General features: G+C 55.8%; 6 protein-coding genes across 6 annotated transcripts; 4 read left to right on the top strand and 2 right to left on the bottom strand.

Moving 5' to 3' along the window:
* Window positions 1–101: 101 nt before the first annotated feature.
* CGGC5_v000474 (uncharacterized protein) lies at window positions 102–1013 on the top strand (the record flags this gene model as incomplete). The annotated part of the gene is made up of 1 exon (XM_066150679.1): window positions 102–1013. The coding sequence occupies one exon, from the start codon at window positions 102–104 to the stop codon at window positions 1011–1013; it is 912 nt and encodes a 303-aa protein (XP_066009813.1).
* A 510-nt stretch (window positions 1014–1523) lies between these two features.
* CGGC5_v000473 (uncharacterized protein) lies at window positions 1524–3584 on the bottom strand (the record flags this gene model as incomplete). The annotated part of the gene is made up of 4 exons (XM_066150678.1): window positions 1524–2389; window positions 2465–2694; window positions 2756–2816; window positions 3350–3584. The coding sequence occupies 4 exons, from the start codon at window positions 3582–3584 to the stop codon at window positions 1524–1526; spliced, it is 1392 nt and encodes a 463-aa protein (XP_066009812.1).
* A 1157-nt stretch (window positions 3585–4741) lies between these two features.
* CGGC5_v000472 (uncharacterized protein) lies at window positions 4742–5872 on the bottom strand (the record flags this gene model as incomplete). The annotated part of the gene is made up of 1 exon (XM_032032424.1): window positions 4742–5872. One exon carries the CDS (start codon window positions 5870–5872, stop codon window positions 4742–4744), a length of 1131 nt encoding a protein of 376 aa, XP_031888490.1.
* A 2372-nt stretch (window positions 5873–8244) lies between these two features.
* CGGC5_v000471 (uncharacterized protein) lies at window positions 8245–9644 on the top strand (the record flags this gene model as incomplete). Its single annotated transcript, XM_032032425.1, has 4 exons — window positions 8245–8615; window positions 8670–8802; window positions 8858–8936; window positions 8992–9644. The coding sequence occupies 4 exons, from the start codon at window positions 8245–8247 to the stop codon at window positions 9642–9644; spliced, it is 1236 nt and encodes a 411-aa protein (XP_031888491.1).
* A 1346-nt stretch (window positions 9645–10990) lies between these two features.
* On the top strand, window positions 10991–14765 carry CGGC5_v000470 (uncharacterized protein; the record flags this gene model as incomplete). Its single annotated transcript, XM_032032426.1, has 7 exons — window positions 10991–11763; window positions 11811–11850; window positions 11903–12639; window positions 12689–13205; window positions 13262–13726; window positions 13786–14226; window positions 14283–14765. The coding sequence occupies 7 exons, from the start codon at window positions 10991–10993 to the stop codon at window positions 14763–14765; spliced, it is 3456 nt and encodes a 1151-aa protein (XP_031888492.1).
* A 2041-nt stretch (window positions 14766–16806) lies between these two features.
* Window positions 16807–17519, top strand: CGGC5_v000469 (uncharacterized protein; the record flags this gene model as incomplete). The annotated part of the gene is made up of 2 exons (XM_032032428.1): window positions 16807–16810; window positions 16876–17519. 2 exons carry the CDS (start codon window positions 16807–16809, stop codon window positions 17517–17519), a joined length of 648 nt encoding a protein of 215 aa, XP_031888494.1.
* Window positions 17520–20558: the final 3039 nt, after the last annotated feature.

Raw genomic sequence — 20558 nt, 5'->3', positions numbered from 1 at the left:
TCAGGAGGCCCCTGCCCTTCTGCCCCAACCACCCACCTACAAATACGACGACACATCTTCATCTACAGAAACAAACTGCCGTCAGTCTCTCCATCGGCGTAATGTTGAAGGTCTTTGGTGCGGCACGCTGGCTTCTAGGCCTTCCGCCCGCCAATGCCATCGAAGCTCCCCAACCTGGTAAGCCAAGCATTCTCGTGAAAGAGCACAGTTCTGACTGTATTCGGACAGTCGCGGCAACTACGTTCCATCGCTTCCGAGAGCTCCCGCCTGAGATTCGGCGTGGCATCTGGAACCTTGCGCTTCCTCCGCCTCGGGTTTACGAACCGGAGGCTTCCTCCACGGATGTTCTGAAACCAGTAAAATTCCTTACAGAGTTCCCCCCGCCTGCCATGCGGGAAGCATGCCGCGAGGCGTATGGTGTGTGTATGTCGAGAGGGTGCTTCCAGTCCGGCTACTGGGGGAGTCGCATGCGAGGCATCTGGTATAATGTCTTCACGGACGCGATATACTACGCATGCGAAATGCAGTGCACGAGAACACAGATCGAAACCCCCGCCACAATCTATCTTTCCGCAGATTGTGCGCTCCGCTCGCCAAACTGCCGAGACTTCCTGATGTCACCAAAATTCGACTACTGCGAGCGGCTGATTGTCGCTGTCTATCCGCCCGGTTCCTGGGAGATGGATGCGAAGGAACTCAGGGGAACGGAACCAGTCTTCCGGAAAATCAAGGACGAAGAATCTGTCGGCTATCATGAATTTGACGATACCGATTGGCCCATGGAAGAGAGACAAGTTGTGGAAGGCTATGATGCGCCTGAGAGCGATGTCATTGGTTGGGAAGATGCGAAAGAGGTGATCTTAAACATTTTCGAGAGACGAAAGGAGATCTTACGTGAGATCAATGAGGAGGGGCCCAGCGAAATCACGGTCAGAGAATATCACGAAGGAGATCTGGAGGTGGAGGCTGTGGAGGTCTTTCGAACGCCCATACCCAAGGCTCTGCCGGCTTGATTAGGTGGTGAGCAGAATGAGAGAGCGCCGGTGAGACGGGCGGATATTGCTGATGCGAAGGGAGTAAGAGTACAACACTGGGAGACTGTACACTAGGACATGACGTTGAAGGAACAATACATCTAGAGCTGGGGACAAAATCAGAAGAAGAGATCATGGGAAGGAGTACTGAAGAGAGAACATGTCGGGAACAACGATACGATGACACGACACGAATTTCGCTTCGATGAGTTTCTCTAGCAAAGAAATAGCCAGCAATTAGAAGAGTTTATCAACGGAAGACAATGCTACGTTCAGACACCACAAGTCAAGACCCCATTTGCCAAGTCATCGTATAAAGAGGAAACAAAATCGTGTGTGTGTCTTGCCATAAGTCATCTCGGGGACCTGTCGGAAAAAGCAACCCTTCCGAATCCAACACCTTGCGAGTCCTGATGTTTTGCCTGAATATGATACAATCCCAAAAGTCGTGAGTTTAAAGAAAAGCCGGACCACCTGCCCTCAATGATACTAGTCAAACAGAGTGTGCTTGGCTCTCAGCATCTCCATACCGACGAACTTGGGCACCTTGCCCTGGCTGAGACCCTTGGTCTGGACCACGTGCTCCATCCACAGCTGCTCGACGATGCGCTTGACGTCCCTCCAGACGGCGACGTTTCCTATCTCCGTCGACATCTCGGTGGGGTAGTCGTGGTGGCCGATGGTGTCGTCGGCCTGAAGAGGGTAGAGCTTCGCGGGCAGGCGGGGAGGAGGAAGACAGGAGCGATAATCCCAGTCAACGGCCTGGAGCATGATGACCTCGCGGCAGGATGTGAAGTGGGTGAGGATGGTGTCCATCTTGGCGGTGCAATTGTCCTTGGTCATGAGCTTGGTGTGGGGCAGCGCGACGCGGACGATGCGGGACATGTCGATGTTTGTCCAGCTGGAGGGCTCGGCGCGCAGGTAGAGAATGTCTTCGGAGTGGTTGAACCAGACGCCCTTGTACTCGCCACCGAAAAGGCCGAACTCAAAGGCGCCTGCCTCCTTGAAGGCGGCGTTGGCCTCCTTGCAGGCGAGGCGGAGCTTGGGCGTCTTGTGGGTGGTAACACACATCTCAGGCAGACCCGAGTTCATACGGACGGTGGCGGGGTTGGCCTGGTTGGGATCGTGGGCGCGCATCATGCGGTGGAAGTGGCCATCGGGGCCAGTCATCTCAAAGATTCTTCCGCCGGGGAGGGCGAACTTCCAAATCTTCATGCGGAGCTCGAGAGGGAGCTTCTTGAAGAAGTGGAACTCAAGCTTGGCCGCCGAGTGGCGGGAGGCTCTTTGGGCCTCGAAGTCGATGCCGGTGTAGGACAGGAACCTACCGACTGTCTCCCTCTTCTTGTCCTGGTCTGCTACGTCATGTTAGCATGTATCTTCAGTGGCAAGGCAAGGAAAAATCATGCGCTTCTTGTCCCGGCGGTTCTTACTCTCGAGCTTCTTGACCCTCTCCGTGAGGTCGCGATTCTCTTGAATGGCGGTGTCGAGACGGGCACGGAGAGAGTCGGGGTTGGCGAGGCGGGGCTGCACCGGGCCGTTGGCCATCTCGGAAGCAACAGCGGCGCGGACGTAGCCTTGCACGGCGGCCATCAAGTTCTGGGTGGCGGCAGCCAGCAGGTCGACTGGAGGGGCGGCCATGGTGCTGGGTCGGGTTCGGGACCTGTATGAGATGAGAAACTGGGTCTGACACGGGTTCTGGCGGTATGGCGAAGATAACTCACCTGAGTCGCGGCACCGAGAGGGTCTGAGCGAATGGAGCGATCGGGATGAGCAACACTTTCACTGCGGAGTGAGTGCGATGAAAGGGACAGACATGAGACTGAGTAATTGTTTGCTGCGATGATGATGTCAAGAGAGGCAGCAAATGGATGTGGAGTGAATGAGGCGAGGGGTTGGTTGGGTGTGGAGGCGGCGGCGGCGCGTCGTCGTGGGCGGCCGAGGGAGCGAAAAAAGAGCGATCGTGGTGGAAGGCAGTTGAATTGGAGGCAGGAAGTGTGTCAGATCCGCTCAGATTTCGGGGGAGGCGGCGACCGACGAGCGTCTCCTGCCTTCCTGCCTTGAAGGTCGGCGAACGGAGGAGGAGGCAGCACCGCTTGAGGACGAGGTGAAGTTGAAAAAAGATGGGGGCCTCAGGCTGGAAAGTGCCGTTGATTGATTGTGTGCGCGTTTGCTTTCCTCCAACCTGACTGACTGATTGACTGCAGCGACTGACAGATACCCTTACCTCAGTTTGGTTGGTGCCGGTACCACGTTTGTGTGGTGTGTCCCGGCGTGCGAGGTGTGTGTGTCGAGTTGTGTGTAAAGTGCAGACCGACCTGACTGGGCTGGCTGGCAAGCTGGAAGGGAACCTTGCTGGAGGGAAGCACACCGGTCGTGCAGCGTGCCTCCACGGGGCACCTTGGCAAGCCCCCCCCCCGCCATGTGGTGGACAGGGATCCCAGCGACGGCGGGAGCGATGCTAGCGCCCGGGGAAGGGGATGCTCGTCGTGCACGGGCCCTCAGTTCGGGTGATGTTGCTGCATTTGGGTCCTTTCCAGTGCCCCAGGGCATTGCCGACGAGTTTAAATTCAATGAGGAGAGTGAGTGGCTGGTCTGCTGCTTATTATTGATTCATGTTTCGTGTTGTTGTCTGTTTTTATCATTGTTATTTGTATGCATGCCTCAATTGTTGGGTCACCAAAACGGGTTCTTATTGATCAAGCCGCAAAGCTTCAAGTTGCCTACACCTGAGGTACGAGACGGACATCGCACCTGGGTAAGGTAGCTAAAGTACCTCCTACCAATACTTGGACGCCATCTCACAGCTACACGATGGCCATGTACATGATTGCAAATTCTGGCCCCCTTCAAATGGCGTCTCATCTTTTCGTTTGAGATAAGAGCGCCGTACCGGTGAATGAGCGCGTCCGGCTCTTCACCGACCGGAGCCCAGCCAGTGACAAACGGCCAGCAATGTACCTACCCTTCCAGACCCATGTCGACGTGTGCTTGGAAGGAGCCCTGGGAGGGCTGCCAAAACACACCGGCAAACGGAGGAGCTGCTCCCCGCCAATAATGCCTGCAGCAAAGCGGCACAGGAGCCGCCAGGCAATAAAAACACGGGGACAAGACCGCTGCGACGTTTGTTGGCCCGTTGGGTATTATGGAGGTATCCATGGCTGGCTGGCTGGCTGCCCTTACAAAATCTCAGTCATTCACCATTCACATGCATTGGCGGCGGTCTGTCTGCCCTGGGCTGTCAATGCAAGATCTACGATGGAAACATAAACCTTATTTAATTACTCGACGAGGGTCAGCCAATGGCGCAACGGGATACAGGTCGTGTAAGACTGGCTTACGAGGTAAGACAGACAGACCTTCCCTCCGTCTCTGGACCATGTCGTCGGATTTTGGTTTTCGGGTCTCGTCAGCAATGTGACGTGTCGCTTGTTCAGAAATTGACAAACATGCAGGGACAGATCTGACATCCATGTCGATGATAGAAGTCAGAGCACATTTTGTCATCTGCAGCCCTGGGGGAGATTTTGGGGCGGAGGTTCAGTTACACAAGCCCATAATCGGAGTCGGGTTCTATTCGCTCAATAATTCTAATTTTTCCCTATATTCACAAATGCCTCAAGCCTGTATCGACTGCACGCTGATGCGTTTGCTACATATGACGAAAGAAAGATATCAAAAGCAAAACAATTCTGTGGAGCCCTCTTTTTCTACCAAGGGTTGGGCGCGACAACGGTGTAGTTTCTCCAGCCACCGTTGAGTCGCGCGTGCTCGATGGCCTCTTCATGTTGGTCCAGTGTGAACACGGCCAGCTCGCTGCCGCTCTCCTTGCCGATGCGCAGCTGGCCACCCTCAATCATCCTGATCAGCTGCTCGAGCGTGCGGCGCTCGCACATCCACTTGCCCTGCAGCTTGAGGTTCATGATGCCGAAGGAGGCGTAGGGGATAGTCAGAGTCTCGCTGGCGCCACCGCTGAGGATGATCCTGCCCTCGCGCTTGAGCACGCGCAGAGCGGCGCCGAGGTACGGCGGGTTCTTGAGCTCGCCGGGGGTCCAGTCGTTGTAGATCTCGGCGCCGGTGCCGTTGGGGGTCGCTTGGCGGATGGCTGCAGCGTCGGCCTCCTCGTCGCCAGTCATGACGACGGTCTTGAGGCGGGGGTGGTCGTTGAGCTTTTTGCGCATGGCGGCGAGCTTGTTCTCGCTGCGGCCTAGCGCGATGACGTTGGCGCCTGCGGTGAGGGCGACCTCGACGGCCAGCCCGCCAAACGAACCTCCTGAGGGGCCGATGATGACGGTCTCGGCCACCTTGACATCGGCGGCCTCGAGGAGGGCACCCGCGGCGACGGAGTAGTGTGCGATAGAATGTAAAGCTGCGTAGTCATATCCAAGCTCGCCGCACAGACGCTTCTCGTCGAGAAGGTAGACGTTCTCGAGTGGCACCTTCTGGTACTGCTGCAGTGAACCGTCACGCCACTCCTGGGTGAGCTTTTTGTCCTCGCCGTGGCCGCCAATGTGGCCGATCATGATCATCCTTCCGGGATCGTCACGGCCACGGGTGGTGGCGTCGACGTAAACAAGGTCGCCTTCCTTGACTTTGACGGCGTCGGGGCCGACTTGATGCACTCGGCCGATGGCATTCGGGTTGGGCACGTAGGGGGGAGGGAGAGAGACATGCTCGAGCTTGCCGGAGTGGAAGAGGTGGGTGTAAGGGACGATAGGAGCAGCAAGGATCTTTACCACGACCGTGCCGGTGGGAGCGTCTGGGATGGGGAGGTCGACGACCTGGGCGGGCTCATCGTAGGATGCGATCCAGAGGGCTCTGTTGCCTGTTGAGGAGCTCATTTTGCTGGGTATGGGTAGAGGTGTTTGTGAGGTTTGGTGTGAAAGATGGATTGGAATGTCGATTTCATCGTAAAAACCGTCTTCGCTTCTCGAGGGAAACTGCTCATTATTATCATGAACACGGGGGACTCGGGCAGGTGTCAATGTTTCTCGGGCCGGATCATGAGTCCGAGTTTAAACGGGGGACGGTGGAGATGGCAACCTCACCACCGCGAATCGGTTGGTCTCCAAGGCCCGTGTAAAGGGGCATACCGGGGCGCCGTCTGTTTGGGAAGATGATGGCGGACTCCGGTTCCCCGTGCAACTCCCGAGGTTTGTCTCGTTGTGCGGTGATACTTTCCCGAGCATCAAAGGCCTTGACATTGTCTGTCTTGGCTGGTTTTCTTAAGGTTTGATCCAGTCAGAAAGATTGGCGGGTTTCCATCAATGTAGCGCGTTGTGCCTCTCAGGTTTGGTAGGTATGATGCCCTGTAAGTGCAAGCGCCAAGCGCTCACCAAGTGCCCTCCTCCGATGGAACCTCTGCCGTCCGCCCCGCAAGGGCGCCGGTCAACTCTGATGCCGGCTGTCCAATCCGCGAGGATCGGCTTGGGAGTGGGTCCGATCGATGGTCTGAACAGGAAATAGCGAGAGCGAGGTATGGATGGACATGACTAGCGAAGACCGGGGTCGTTTTGACCTTATATCGCCCATGCCCCAGAGATTGTGATGTTTCCTTGGGCGGCCGGTCTTTTGCTCTTTGTCCTTGCTCCCGCTTATGTAAGTATACAGACGACAACGACGATGGATGATCTGCGACCACTGACCTGGATGATTTTTTTCATCTTCTTCGCTTCATTGTTTATTTTCCTTCCGGTTGGGAGTAAATATGTTCTCGATCTTGAAAAAACGAATAGGGTTTATTTGCTTTTATTGGTCTTGATAAACTCGGAGAATTTTGATACAACGTTGACCCAACCCGGCCGCTGTTCGCCCACCGGCTTGCGACATTCTGCCTTTTTTTCTTGAAATATGACCCTTGCAGCGGCACGGGAGCTTGGCCGCGCAGAAGTCAAATTCAAACAAACTTGCAGTGCAACAGCGAGGTTGCGGACGCAAATGCCTGGGCTTTCTTTTGACGAAGATTCTACCGCCGGTTTGCTGTGGTACCTAGGCAGTGGTCTCTTCGCCATGGCTGGGCTGACAGAAAGACCATACATCACAGCAATGTCTGTTTGTGTCGGACAAAACCAGCGTTGAGCTTTGGGTTCTTTACCGCAATAAAGAAAGTAGGGAGCGACCAAGTGGGGCACTCTTTCCTCTGCTCATTCTTTCTACCTACAGCTAGAAAGCTTTCAACCACTCAGGTCAAGGAATTTACCGAGTCGCTGAAGGAATTGATTTTCTTAAAGAAGCCCAAGCCAGATTCATGAGGTCTGCTTAAGGGTTCATATTTCATTCAAGGCTTCAGGGGTGAAATATCAAAATGACTGAGCGAAGGGGGCCTTCCTCAAAAATCGAGTTGCAACAATATGATCTCTCATCAGAGAAGGTCTCTGCTTCCGCGGAGTACTAGATAGGCCCGGAATACATGTAGACCCCTTCCCTCTTGGTAGGCACTGGGCAAGGCGAAGGTGAGCCTGAAAGAACAGAAGGGGAAGGATCACTTACCACAGCACACCAGCTACCTGCCGACGTGGGATGCTCACCTGCCTCAGAATTTTCACACAGAATTTTCACACAAGCAGTTTTCTTTTGAGATTTCTGAGATCCTAAGTTTGCTGCACTGCACCCAAGTGTTCTTAGACACAACCAACCCAATCACTCACGCATATCTCATCTTTTTCCACAGACCAGTTTGACATTGGGTTTGTTGCGTGCCATCGTCTTTCAAGTTCCTTTGAATTTGAATTGGTCCCGACTGCCTACTAACCGTGTGTCTCACAAATTCCTAAAGATGCGCTCCTGGGCTCATGTCGCCTGCCCGAAGGGCATGAAGCCTAGCCCCCTGAGGCAGGATATCACCATTGAAGCGGAGGAATTCCCGTCCTTGTCCGCGGAAAGCCTCACCCCTGATGCATCTATGGCAGCACTTCATTCTGCTGTCCTCGACCAGGAGAAGCTCACTCGGGAAGGCCAAGGCAGCTCGACGAACTTGGAGCCTAGCTCTAAAATTCAGTCACCTCGTGCTGCAAAGTTGAAGAATACCTCACCTTACACTGCCAGTGTTGTGGATTTTCCTCCTCTAACTTCGACCAAGACTTCTTCTTGATCCTACAAAAACACCGACATCACTACCGCCGACGAAGATAGTAGAGACGACGGCGGCGAGAACGACGACAGTGAAGAAAATAGCAGTGACGAGAGCGACAGCGACTACAGCAACAACAGCGAGATGGCTCAGAAGAAGAACTCGAAGCGCGCGGCCAAAAAGAAGGTCCAGGCCAAGGCCAGAAAGGCGGCCCGCGAAGCCATCGACACTCCCATCGGCAGCGGCGGCCGCCCCGCGGCGTCCGTCGAATTGTTCGCCGAAAAGAAGAAGTTGACCCGGAAGGAGAAGGTCAAGCTGGACAAGGGCAAGGGCGTCGCCGTTTCCTTCGAGGACTCTGAGTCGGAGGACGAGGACTCTGCTGTGGCTATCGAAGAGGAAGACGACGGTGCCGCTGCTGCTGCCGCCGCCGCCGAGGCCGAGAAGAAGGAAGTCGAGAAGGAGGGGGCTCTCGCCAAGGCGGTGCTGGCTGCACGCGAGAGAGACCGCCGCCGCGAGTGAGTGACCCAACAAAGTGAATACTAGTCGCCTGCTGACTTTCGCCTTCGCAGGCTCTTTGGTGCCAAGCACGGATGGGATGTCACCCTTGCCTTCAAGAAGGGTAGTATGAACGCCCTGGCTCACCGCGATATCCTGGTTACGGACTCGACCTGGTTTGCCGAGCACCTTCCCCCTGCTGACGCGGTAAGGCACGAACTTGACTTCACAATAAATGTATCCTAATCGTGTTGTTGAACAGAATGGCAAGACATTCCTGAAGATGGACGAGTATGATGTCAAGCAGGTTGGCCCTATCATCGTCTTTCTCTACAACGGATGTAAGAAAACGCCTGCGAGCTGCAGTAAGATGCGGTTTTCTGACAATTTCTCCAGTTCTGGTAGGCATGAAGATCGACCGAGGCCAGAAGAAGTGGGATGCGCGCTTCGTTCTCTTCAACGCCATGAACTACCGCACTTGCGTCAAGCTCGACATCGATAGCGGCTGCAAGTACTTCCTCGAAAATGTCAAGGAGGCCGTCGAGTACTACGGCCCACTTCTCTCTGGCCGCTTCTACCACTACCAGTTTACGCAGCCGGGCCTGATGGAGAGCTTCGAGATGCCTATTCGCATGGCGATGATTTGCATCTATGAGGAGAAGAAGGCGAAGCCCGAGGAGATCCGCAAGATGAAGCTCTTGCTCGCGAAGCTGGTCGTGATCACCTTGCCCTTCTGGCGCCGCCAGCCTGCCTTCAAGGACCCGATCACCCGGTTCTGGAGCAACCTCAACTTCCCTTGGCGCGAGGACATGAAGCTTTGGTACTCTCAGGGTCTTCTCGACGAGTACGCCCAGATCTTCGATCGCGACGGCAACTGGCTCGAAGAGGAGGAGTTCTACACCGACGTCCATCTGCCCCAGATCCGTCAGCAGCAGCAGCAACAGCAGCTCGGTATTCCTGGTCCCTCGACTGCTGCCCCGTCTTACTACATCGCATCCATCGACGAGATGGCGAAGAAGATGAGAGACGCTCACATCCCGAACTTTTGAAGACCAGGCACAGTTTTAGCCAGTCGATTCTCAGCCTGGATTTCTTGCTGTTTGCACCTCACTGCTGGTGACGGGCTTCGACATTCGGATACTTCGCACTTGCCATCGCTTTCAGCAACCCCTTCCGTATGGATTCTCATTGTGGATATTGGCTTCGACTTTGCAATGGCTGAGAAATTATTGGCTCGGTTTTTCTAGCAGAAGGACTAGTCTGAGAACAGGACTTACGGCGGCTTTCTAACTTGCTTTACCTTGTTTACCTACGACCGGCGGATGCGTACCTGCAGCAGTGCGACGGTTTTGATCCCAGCAGTAGCAGTAAGGATGGACGCTCGGAAGATGGCAGATACTTGGCCGACCAGCCTTACGAACATTGTAACTTCTGGTACTGAATGGCTGGCTAAGATCCTTCGAGGTGGTTCATTGTTTCTTTGCACTAGACGGATGGGCTTGGGATCCTCAGCCGACCGAGTCGCTTATTGGTCCTTTTGATACCGATACGTGGACATGGACAGATGAGGACTCTTGGGACGCTCATCGTCTGTTTTTTCTTTGGTCTTCTTTCTCTTTCTGGAACGGAACGAGATACCACTTGGGTTGGAGTTCAGGAATGGTAGATACCCGTGGGTTGACTTGGGAGTTCAGGAGGACGGACAACCACTTGTTTTGTGTAGACATTCGGCCGGGACGGCAACGAAAAGAGATCCGAACATACGCTACTCGCTTTGTCGTTAAAAACTAGCAGCTATCGTGAGCCTCCGTGAACCATGTCGATGCCGATTTAAGCGGGCTCTCGTCCATCGCGAATGCAGGTACATCCCAGTACCAGGGGCACCAGGAACCACCGTCTTAGAACGTCAGTGGCTGGGCCCCGCGCAGAAGCACCCAACAGCTGCTGGGACCTCCCCGCGACAAGCGCTGAAGATGGCGGGGAGGGAGGTTGCCAACGGCGGCGCTAGCGGTTCTGCGTGCCTGGAGCGACAGCGCACGGGTAGCGCACATGCCCACTGGGCCTCGTGTTAGCGGCGGCCCTGCCACCTGAATGCGACCACGCGGGTGGCTGGCCAAGAAACAAGCGTCGGCTGGGTGACATTTGACGCGATACCACTATTGCAGGCATTTTCTTACTTAAATGTTGCAGACACGTTCTGAGACGACCCTTTTGGGGAGGTTTGAGGCGTTTGGTCGTTGAAACTATTGATACCACTTACCACTTGAAGAAAAGACGACCAATATCTGGCAAGTCTAAGGGCTTCGGTAGCCACTTACACACCATTGCCGAGACTTTACACTGTGTTTCGCACACAAGATACAGCCCCAAAACACAGTACGAATCGGCCAGCAATATGTATGAATCGCAGAGGGAACCTCGCCGTCGAGGCCATTCCCTGTTCCCGCCGCGAACCTCAGTACAAAGTCTCAGAAGCCAGTACAGGGGTGTGAACCTGGCCCAGATGATGGAGGACTTTCGGAAGCAAGATGACATCTACATCCCCGTCCCGCCGACGCCACCGCCGCATGCCACCATCCCAGCCCGCCGGCGATCGACCCGATCACTACTTCAGCCCATGGTTCGCTTCGCCTCGCCTAAGGACGCCATCACACCGAGACGCCGGCCAAAAACGCCCATGGCAGCACCTATTTCGCGGCAGCAAACACCTGCATTCCCGTCCGCAGTGCCAGAAGAGGAAGAAGAGATGCCTCCGGCCCCGTCCAAAGAGCCCTCGCCCATCTCTGTCTACACGGACGCTACGGGAGATGAACACTCTGTAGATCTGGACGGTTTCCCGATGCCGCCAGAGTTCACGGACATGGAGTATTTGACTCCTATCCAGGAGACGGAGGACTGGGTTGATTTGGAGGAGACGACGGGGAAGGTTTACGTCTTTGACCCCGCTCGTCCGTCTGGCGATCACTCAAAAGACGACGACGGGTCTGATTTGGAGACGCCGTTTTCTGACGACTCTACGCTAAGGGGAGAAGAGCCACCACTCAGCGAGGCGTTTTATGTATATCAGTCAAAGTACACCGGCGAAGGTGTCCTTGGGGGCTTGCATTCGGCGGCTTTGGAGATCGTCCATGATGCGAGGAGGAGGAGGCAGTCTCTGTTCAGGTGGCTGTAAGTTCTCAGACAAACATTGTTTCTTCATCCCTAACAACTGCTAGGCATGTACAACAAGACATGATGAACTTTGATGAGTTCACGGTGAGTATTTGCTCAGCAGTATACAGAAGGCCCCGAGGCTGACCATTCCCAGAATGAAATCTCGCGATGCCTCTCGGAAAACGAGCAGAATGACATCCGGAAGCTTCTCTCCGACGTGAGGAAGAACTATTCCAAGACAGTCAGAACCAGCCGGCAAACCACGGTAAAGCACATGGAGCCGAGCTACCTCCAACTGCCTCTACAAAAAGGGGAACATGAGAAAGGGTCGACTCCGGGTAAGCGAACGGCAACATGGCTCTGTGTGCCCTACTTCTCTCTCGAGGACTACTCTGGAATCCTGGCCACTGGAAACCCAGGGGCTTACCCGCCCCAGACTCTGTTGCAAGCATCGTTCTCTCGAAACTCCCAGAAGCGCGACATGCAACAAGCTACGCGGCAAATTGGGAACGGTGACAAGAGTTCCTGCTTTCACATTCGCCAGCTTTGGTGCATCGTTCTCGACAACTCCCTTCTCATCACCTGCGGTTCGATGTCCGAGGCGGCCCTGCGAGGCGACAGCGTCAGCGTGGTGTCAGAGCCGGCGAAAGACCCTTCTCACAGCGCAGAGTCTGGGCGGATCCTCGTTCAGTACGGGGAATCAGTCTTATGGTCTTTTCCTCTTGAGGAGTGTCAGACGTGGTTTGCGTTCATCGCCCACTTCGCCGACTTCTGGCCCAAGACAGTGCGCTTCCACTTTAACGGCCGTCAGCTGGGCGAAGCACGTTGGTGGAAGGTTTTGCAGTTTGCTAGCACATCACGCAGAAATGTCGTTGTCACGATGGAAACCTGGTCGGTATATCAGCTCCGCAGCTTGCCGGATGTAGCTAACGGGAAACAGTGCGCCACCTCAACTTCCGCCGAGCGGCATCCTCCGACCCATCGGGCAATCAGTGAGCAACACTCGGTCTCAGCCCGGTGCCGGCCTTCAGCCGGCTCCCCTTTCACCCGGAAAACGGTTGAGCTATCCGCCGGGACATGGAAAAGCAAACGAGAGGTTTCACGTCTTCAGCTGGGCTGACGCTCATATCTCAAGCCCGGTCGAGGGCCCCAACTTTATTGTCCTACAAAAACAGCTTTCCGAAGTAGAGGATTTCTTGACTGCCGAGACAAACGGGCCGGACCGGCGAGCTTACTTGGATTCCGAGGCGTCTGGTCGAGACGAGGTCTACGCCTACCTTGAACAGCAGGGGGCTGCCATCCAGGAGTTAAAGAACAAACCTTGGAAGAAGCAGGACTACGAAGACCGCGTTGACATATTCAACGCTGCCGACACTCTGTTCAGATTTTTCCTGCCTCCACTGTTTGACGGGCCAACAACTGAGCGGTTTTGGGGGGCTGTGATGAACCTCGTCTGGGTGAGTTTCCGTCTAAAGTTCGCCGCAAACTCAACATGTCGCTAAACTACCTTTAGGTCCCCGTATCCGACTCCGCAGATGGCGAACCTCACCCTCACGGACTCGACAAGAGACGACGCGACGCCGTCTTCGCCAACGCCCCAACGATAAGAAAAGTTTTGCGGCAACTCGCCCTCCCTGTCATGGCTTTCAAGAGCATCCTGTCTCACGCTGAACCTACGGACCGCCTGGAGATCGATGTGCCTATTGACCTGATCCGTGCTTGGCTTCATCTGGTCATGGGTCTGATCTACGCCAGTCATGAGACACACATGTGGGAGGACCATCTGGACGTGGCCGACTCTTTGGTGAAGAGCGGCATGAAGCACATCATGGAACGCCTGTCAAATCTTAAGCTCTTGGAACGCTCTTCCGTCCTCCCGCTGGAGGTCGTATCCCTGATCGGATACGGACTCCTCTCCAACACGTCTGAAAAGTATGCTGGAATCAGCGACACATACTCTGAGTATCTCAGAGCTTTGGTAAGTCTAATTTGGGTTGAACACCGCCGTTTCACGTGCTGACACTTTTTTCTTCGCAGGAGAACGAAATTGCAAACGGGGCGTCAGACATGACTTATCAGCAGCGAATCAACTTTTTGCGTCAGGAAGTCACCGTGATCAACCGCACGATAGCTGCGCAAAACAGTGTTTTCAACTCTATTTTGGCATCTCGGGACGAAGGTTCATCCACAACACCAAAGCACCGCCGTTTGAACGCGGTCCAGTACAGTGAGGCGAACAGACGAGAGGGTGCGTCCTTGCGGAATCACCTGCGCATGGCGAGGAACAGATACGCCGAGGACGGCGAGGCGGACGTTCTGCTGGCATCCATCGCTGAGGTGTCAGACTTTTACAAGCTTCCGTCCACGGATGCTGCTGGCTTCAGGGATCTCCTCGCCGCAGAGTGCACGCAACTGTTGGAGCGTCGGGCAAGAGACTTTGATGAATATGCTGAACAGGCCGATGTCCTGGAGCAGACGGTAAGCCCAACAAAGTTGACTTTCAGCATGGGACGACTTTGCTGACGAGTGGCTAGAATCTGAACAACGCAGCGGTGACGAAGGACCGGCAAGAGCAGGCCATTTATGCTTTCACCATTGTCACAATCATATTCCTGCCCCTGAGCGCAGTGTCGAGCATCTTCGGGATGAACACGAGCGACATCCGTGACATGGAGGCCGGTCAGTGGCTCTACTGGGCCTCTGCGATACCAGTCACCATCCTGGTCATCGTGCTTGGTCTGTGGTGGATGGGAGAGCTAGGCCATCTGTTCAACTGGATGGCCAATAAGTTTCGCCGCGAGGACAATTTCGTATCCGGGTTCTCTGCACACGCTGGCATCTCAGAGAAGTCAAATCACCATGACGCGATGGAGGCGCGTGAGCTCCCTGCTCCGAGGGCGGCTGTGTATGCTCGACCGCCGTCAGCCAAACAGAACTTCATGAGGCGGACGGTGAAGCTGGTTCGGTCAGATGGTGCGTCACGGCGGCAGCAGCGCGCGAGGATGTCGGCGGCTTGAGGGCCCTAGTCCCACGGTGGGCGACTGCCTTGGATCGATCGTATCAAGGAAGTTCGGGGGCACCCGAGCCCGATAGATCCCAGGGTCAAGGGTCATAGATGGATGGATCTAGACTTGATCTGGGAAGGGGAGGAAAAAGAAAGCGGCAATGCAGAGGTTGGGCTGCGAAGAGATGGCCGGATCTCGAATCAGTCAAGCATGCAGCCAGCGACGACCGATAGATGGGATCGTACAGTTCGCAGCCTTGGCATCGAGGACGGCGCCCAACGAGAATGAGGCCCGCTCCTAAGAATCGGGGCCCAAGAGGCCGCGCAGCGACTCGGGGAAGAATTGTTCTCTCTCTTCTCGCCCCGCGGCCCAACGATGTCTGCTGGCCCCGGACCCCAAAGAGATGGCGGCGGCGCGGCGGAGATGGTTGGGACAGACGATGGAGCTGCCAGCGCACCCAATCCAACAAGCTCAGCCCTGCAACCCCACGATCAGGGGTACCCCGAGTTGGCTGCGCAAGTGGACGAAAAGGCGCGGCGCAGAGCAATCGCATCTCGTGGGAAAAGGCGGTGCGCAGCGGGCTAGCTGCGAGCAATCCCGCGCGGCGGCACATCAACAACCTTGATTTTCTCCCATCCCGCACCGTCGACCATCGGCGGTGACGGGCAGCACGCAGGACAGGACGCAGGACTCGCACACACACATACCGCAGTGCATCGAGAGAGGACCCGAGGTGCGCGGAGCGAATGAAGACGGTCGAGACCGCCGGGGGATGTCAGCCGGAGAACCCAAAAAAGAGGGAGGTGGCAGCCCGGGCCAAGCACCCCTCCCTCTAGCAGAAGAGCGCACGAGGACCCTCCCGGAATCTTGATTTTGGCGTGACGTGCCCACTGGCGTCATAAGGCCCTAATTGCCCAATCGCGCGCCCCTGTCCCTCACGCGAAGGGAAAGAAGATGGAGGAAGGACGGTCTGGAAGGAGGGAAGGGTCTTGTTCATGTGGGAAGATGGAGGGGGGATGGTCCTGGTTTTTGTTGGACAGGTTTGCGGTTCTGCATGGTCCCTCCTAATTGAAATTTGTTGGCCAGTGTCATTGTTTGTTCATCTGCTGTCTTTAAAGATATCCCACTTTGCGCGCGAATAGAGTCTGGCAGAAAAGATACCATACTCTAGTACTAGGTATGTTCAGCTCCATTCAAAGCGGCTGTGCTCCATTTGGTTCCCTCTCTCGTGCGTCTCGTCTCGGTCGGGCTTCCCGCTGCTGGGTCCTCGGTGCTGCTGATGCCGCTGCTGCTGAGCCTCCAGAGGGCGGGGGACACGGCCATGGCGATGCACCGCTTCCCGTCTTCTCTCCCTCGACACGGCAGCTGCACGTCGACCCAGCCTGGCCTGGGTCTCCCATTCAGACTGGGCTTTCCCTCGGGCTGACACACCATCATCTCCTTGGTGTTTGTGAGCACTGTACTGTACCGCAAACTAGGAAGCGCAAGGTACTTGTACTATCCGGCTATGCGAGGTGGGTGGTGTGGGTGACACCCACCGCCGTCCAACCCAACCAGTGACAGCCGTCAGCAACGGTGACATTTCCCGTCCGGCCTTGCCTGGACAAGTTCGCTTTTCCAAGTCTTTTTTCTGTGTCTTTCCCTGGCAGCAGCTGGCTGGCTCTCTTGCGCCCAGCGGTACGTAGTTATATGATGGGATAGCGCATCTCCCGCCCACCATTCATCCCCCCCTCTCTGCCCCCGACCTTATTTAGTGCAGCTCCAACCCAGCCTTCCCGCCTCTCTTTTCTGATTCAGAAGCTGATCTTCACTTCTGTCCCGCCAAACAAACTCGATCGTCCCTTTTTTACTCCTACACATCATCCCATACCCGGGTGTATTGCAGCAGAATCCGCCTGCGACCTGCGCCTACCCGCAACCCATAACGAACCTCGGCCCCCCGTTGTGAAAACCACACCGTCGGTATCGGGCAACGTCGCACCTTAGTGTAGGCCACACCGGCGCACTCAGACTTTCCTCCTCAAGAGTTCCTTTTCTGCACAGCCGTTCCAAAATGGGTACGTGTAACTCCCGCTTTATCCCTGACGTCACCTCGAAGCAAAAAAGCTAACCGCCAAAGCAGCATCCTCACGAGAATACTACGAGTACCACCACCACCACCGCCACCACTCCCACCACGGCGCAAAGAAGCGCCTCTACCTCGAACCCCCCACCAACGGCGCCGTCACCGTCCGCACAAAGAAGACAACCTTCATCCCCGCCCGCGAGCCGACCCCGCCCCCGGTCATCGTCAGGCCCTGCACGCCCCCTCCTCCCCCCGTCGTCGAGCCTCTCCCTCCTCCGCCTCCACCCGTCATCGCGCTTCCTCCTCCTCCTCCTCCGCCGCCCCCCATCGTCCTGCCGCCTGAGCCCGCGCCCATCGAGGTCATCGCCGTCGACGTGGAGCCGAGCGTCAAGAGCAGCAAGAGCAGCAAGTCCTCGCGCAGCAGCCGCAGCCGCAGCTGCAGCCACTCACGCCACGGCAGCCGTGATCGCGAGAGGGACATCAGAGAGGTCTACGTCGAGCGCGAGAAGCTCGTCCCCGTGCGCGTGCCGTACCCCGTCCCTGTCCCCGTCGAGCCGCGCTACGAGACGTTCAGGTACGTCGAGGGGAGGCGGTATTCGCCGCCGCGCATGCTGCCGCCGCCCCCGCCGCCTGAGGAGGAGAGGATGAGAGTGACCATCTCGGACCGCAGAAGGGAGCGGGAGTACATTCACAGGCGATGAAGGAAGACCTGGCACACGTTTGAATGACTTTGTACGAGTCTGTTCCGGGATGGGTCTTATTATTTTGGAGATATGATGTTTCATGATTTGTGATTCTATGAGGGTCTGTCTTAGTTGGAGTTGATGGGATATTTGGTTATGATTTATCTGTTGGATGAGGTATTTTGTATGGACGACAGCGAGCGAAGAACGATATGACGGAAACACATACGATACGATAGATATGTTATGATATCCAAGCAACGGCCTTGTCCTTTCATGTCTCGATGCCCTGCGAATATCGACTCTTGTGAAGCATCGTGGTGTCTCGGCAGACTTCTATAACCTATTCACTATAGTACCATTTGGAACCATTCTTCCTGCTTTCTTTGTCGTAGCAATACGTTTGCCAACTATCTCTTCAATTGGATAATAAGGACTCTTGACGCTCGTCGCAGGGGCGCGTGCGAGATCTGACAAGTACCTTACCACCAGCAACCGCATTTGGGAACCATGGCGTGTTTTCTCACAACTCTGGCGATACCGAGCATCGTATAGCATATAACGTTAACAGTCCTGCGCTTCGAGGCAAAAGTATATCTCTGCAAAGACTTGACACCGTCCTGCCCGGCCTCCTTGTCCCCTTCCCCCACGTTCGTCGCCCCGCATACCGCGAAACCAACACCTCAAAATAGGACTTGATTTGAGATAAAGGATCAACCGTCTCTCTCGAGGACCAACGACAGGGAAACTGACTAAGTCGCGATGCCGTCCCCCTCTCTATTTCAGGCTTTGCCTCATTTTTTCTGTGCTTGTTTTAAGGGTCTTTTCTGGGCTCCTGAGACGGAGGAGCCCCCTGGACACGGTTACATGCCCCCTCCCCCTCCTCACCCCGCCTCCTCGGTGACAGACATGACATCCAGCCCGGCGTGTCTAGACTTCTCGTTCCCTTGCGACGTTGATGAGGCTATCTTTGAAGCCTTGGCACGACCGATCTTACCGTGTCGCGTTTCCTCTTGATTGTTTGCTCGAGTTCCTATGTCGTGATCGCAGCTGGGGTAAGCGAAGTGGCTCCCGTTTGTTTTTGTTGCCAAGACGAACTGCTAAAACTGCCAAGCAGGGCCTCGAACGTTTCTGATATCCTTGGATCACTCTCGAGCGCCTCGCCTTGAAGAGAGGTTTCTCGGTGATTCCATCGCGACTTCAGATGGGGGCGCTTTCGAGTCTGAGCACTGGCTCTCCCCTTCACCCACAGGACAGATGTACACGAGCGGTCCCACCGTCGTCCCCAACCAACCATCGCCGCCGCCAGAATCCCACTCTTGCGTCTTCCCCCGCCACGATCTCCGCCGTGGTGGGTTCTCGATCGCGTTCTCGGCCTCGCTGTGCATACGATTCGGGCGCTTGGTCTAGGGGTATGATTTTCGCTTCGCATCTTCGCCGGTATCTCCAGGTGATGCGCCTTGTGAAAGGTCCGGGGTTCAATTCCCCGAGTGTCCATTGTTTTGCCTCATGGCGGGCTTCCTTTTTGTCAGAAGACTAAGGAGATATTTCTGAAGCTCTCCTGCGTTGGCCTGGGCGTGGCTGCGACCTCTCAGCGGACCCGTGGTAATCGGTTCATATCCCATCGGATGCTAGGCGTTCGAACAAGTGAACGCATCGGCGGGTTTGTGCGTCCGATTGGGTTTCTGGAATACTTAGGCAGTCCATAGCAGACGGGAGGGAATCCACAGAAATGGAGGCAGAGCTCAATCTGGACCCGCCGTCGTACATCCGTGGCAGAGTCGGCGCACGCGGACGCCGCCTCGCTCTCAACCCGCAGCGGCGGCTCCGACGACAAGGCGGATGATGGGCCGGGACGCGTGGCCTCCATCACTTGGCCGTGAAGTCACTTGACGCTGGCCGATTCACCCATACGCACCAATTCCGAATGCATGTGGTGAGATTTGCCCAAGACGGCAGCTCGGAGCCGTGGGCCAACATGCTGCGATACTTGAAAGGACTCGTGGTCCAACGAATGCTGCAGATAGCAGCATCGGCGGAATCTCCAAACTCTTGCGACGTCGTCCAACTGCAACAATCTCGGCACTTCGGACCAAGGGCTCACAGGCCGAGTTCTGCCCCAGTTCTCCCGCCCGCCGTCCGTCGGCTCCATCTCGCCTCTTCGGATGGCGTGCCGGCCGTTAACCCCACGTCGCACGGCCTTTCCCGGAACGGCGTCCGGTGCCGACGTGGATGTGGGATACTCGAGCTATGCATCCGCGATGGGCTGATGAGTTTGTTTCTTGAGACGGCGCTGTTTTACTTGCCCATCAGCTTGGGCCCGATTGCCTCCTAGATCCGATACGGCCTCATCCAAAAAAACCGGGACTCTCTTCAGTCTGCTGAGAGATCAGTAAATGGTTTGGACGAGATGCGTCACCAGGCTTCGCGGCTCGTGGGGCGATCTCAACAGCGAAGTTGATGCAGTCAGAAACGAGTCAGAAATTCCCTCAGGAATTCCTTCTTCTGGATAGCTTCGATGCTCGTTTGCTGGGAGCGTCTCGATCATCACCCGAACCCCAGCCGCCCTTGGGCAAATCCGCATTGCGAGTATGGGCACGGGACATTCGCCAGAACCAGCGTCCGCCTGGCAACAGCATCTGTGACGCTGACAATCCATGACAGCTTCACAGTCGAGCGAGAACGACGTGCTGGTTCGGGGATGCCTCCCGCCCAACAAGCCCGGCCAATCCATTACACCGGCGGAAGCTGCAAGCCCGAACCAGCAGTCCGTGTGAAAAGACAGACCCGTCATCTCAACTCCGCAACATCGTTCGACAGGATTCCCTGCGTGAGAGCGCTGCTTCCGAAAGTTGGGGGATCGCGCGCATGAACAAGGGCCAACTACCCTTTACGTGAGGGGGAACTCCGTGCTCTTTGTTCCCGCCTATTCTAGTTAAAGCGCGTTGAACGTCAAGCGAGAAATCTGCGACGAGAATGTCCCGAGTGAATTGAGGGCGCGTCTGAAACACGTCCGCGACGCCGGCTGAACTTCAGCCTGAACACCAACGGGCGGTC

Source organism: Colletotrichum fructicola (genome assembly GCF_000319635.2).
Source record: "Colletotrichum fructicola Nara gc5 chromosome Unknown KSG_Nara_v1_contig01, whole genome shotgun sequence".
Taxonomy (NCBI): Eukaryota; Fungi; Ascomycota; class Sordariomycetes; order Glomerellales; family Glomerellaceae; genus Colletotrichum; species Colletotrichum fructicola.
Note: the sequence above shows the minus strand (reverse complement) of the source record. Positions and strands in the feature narration are given on the sequence as shown.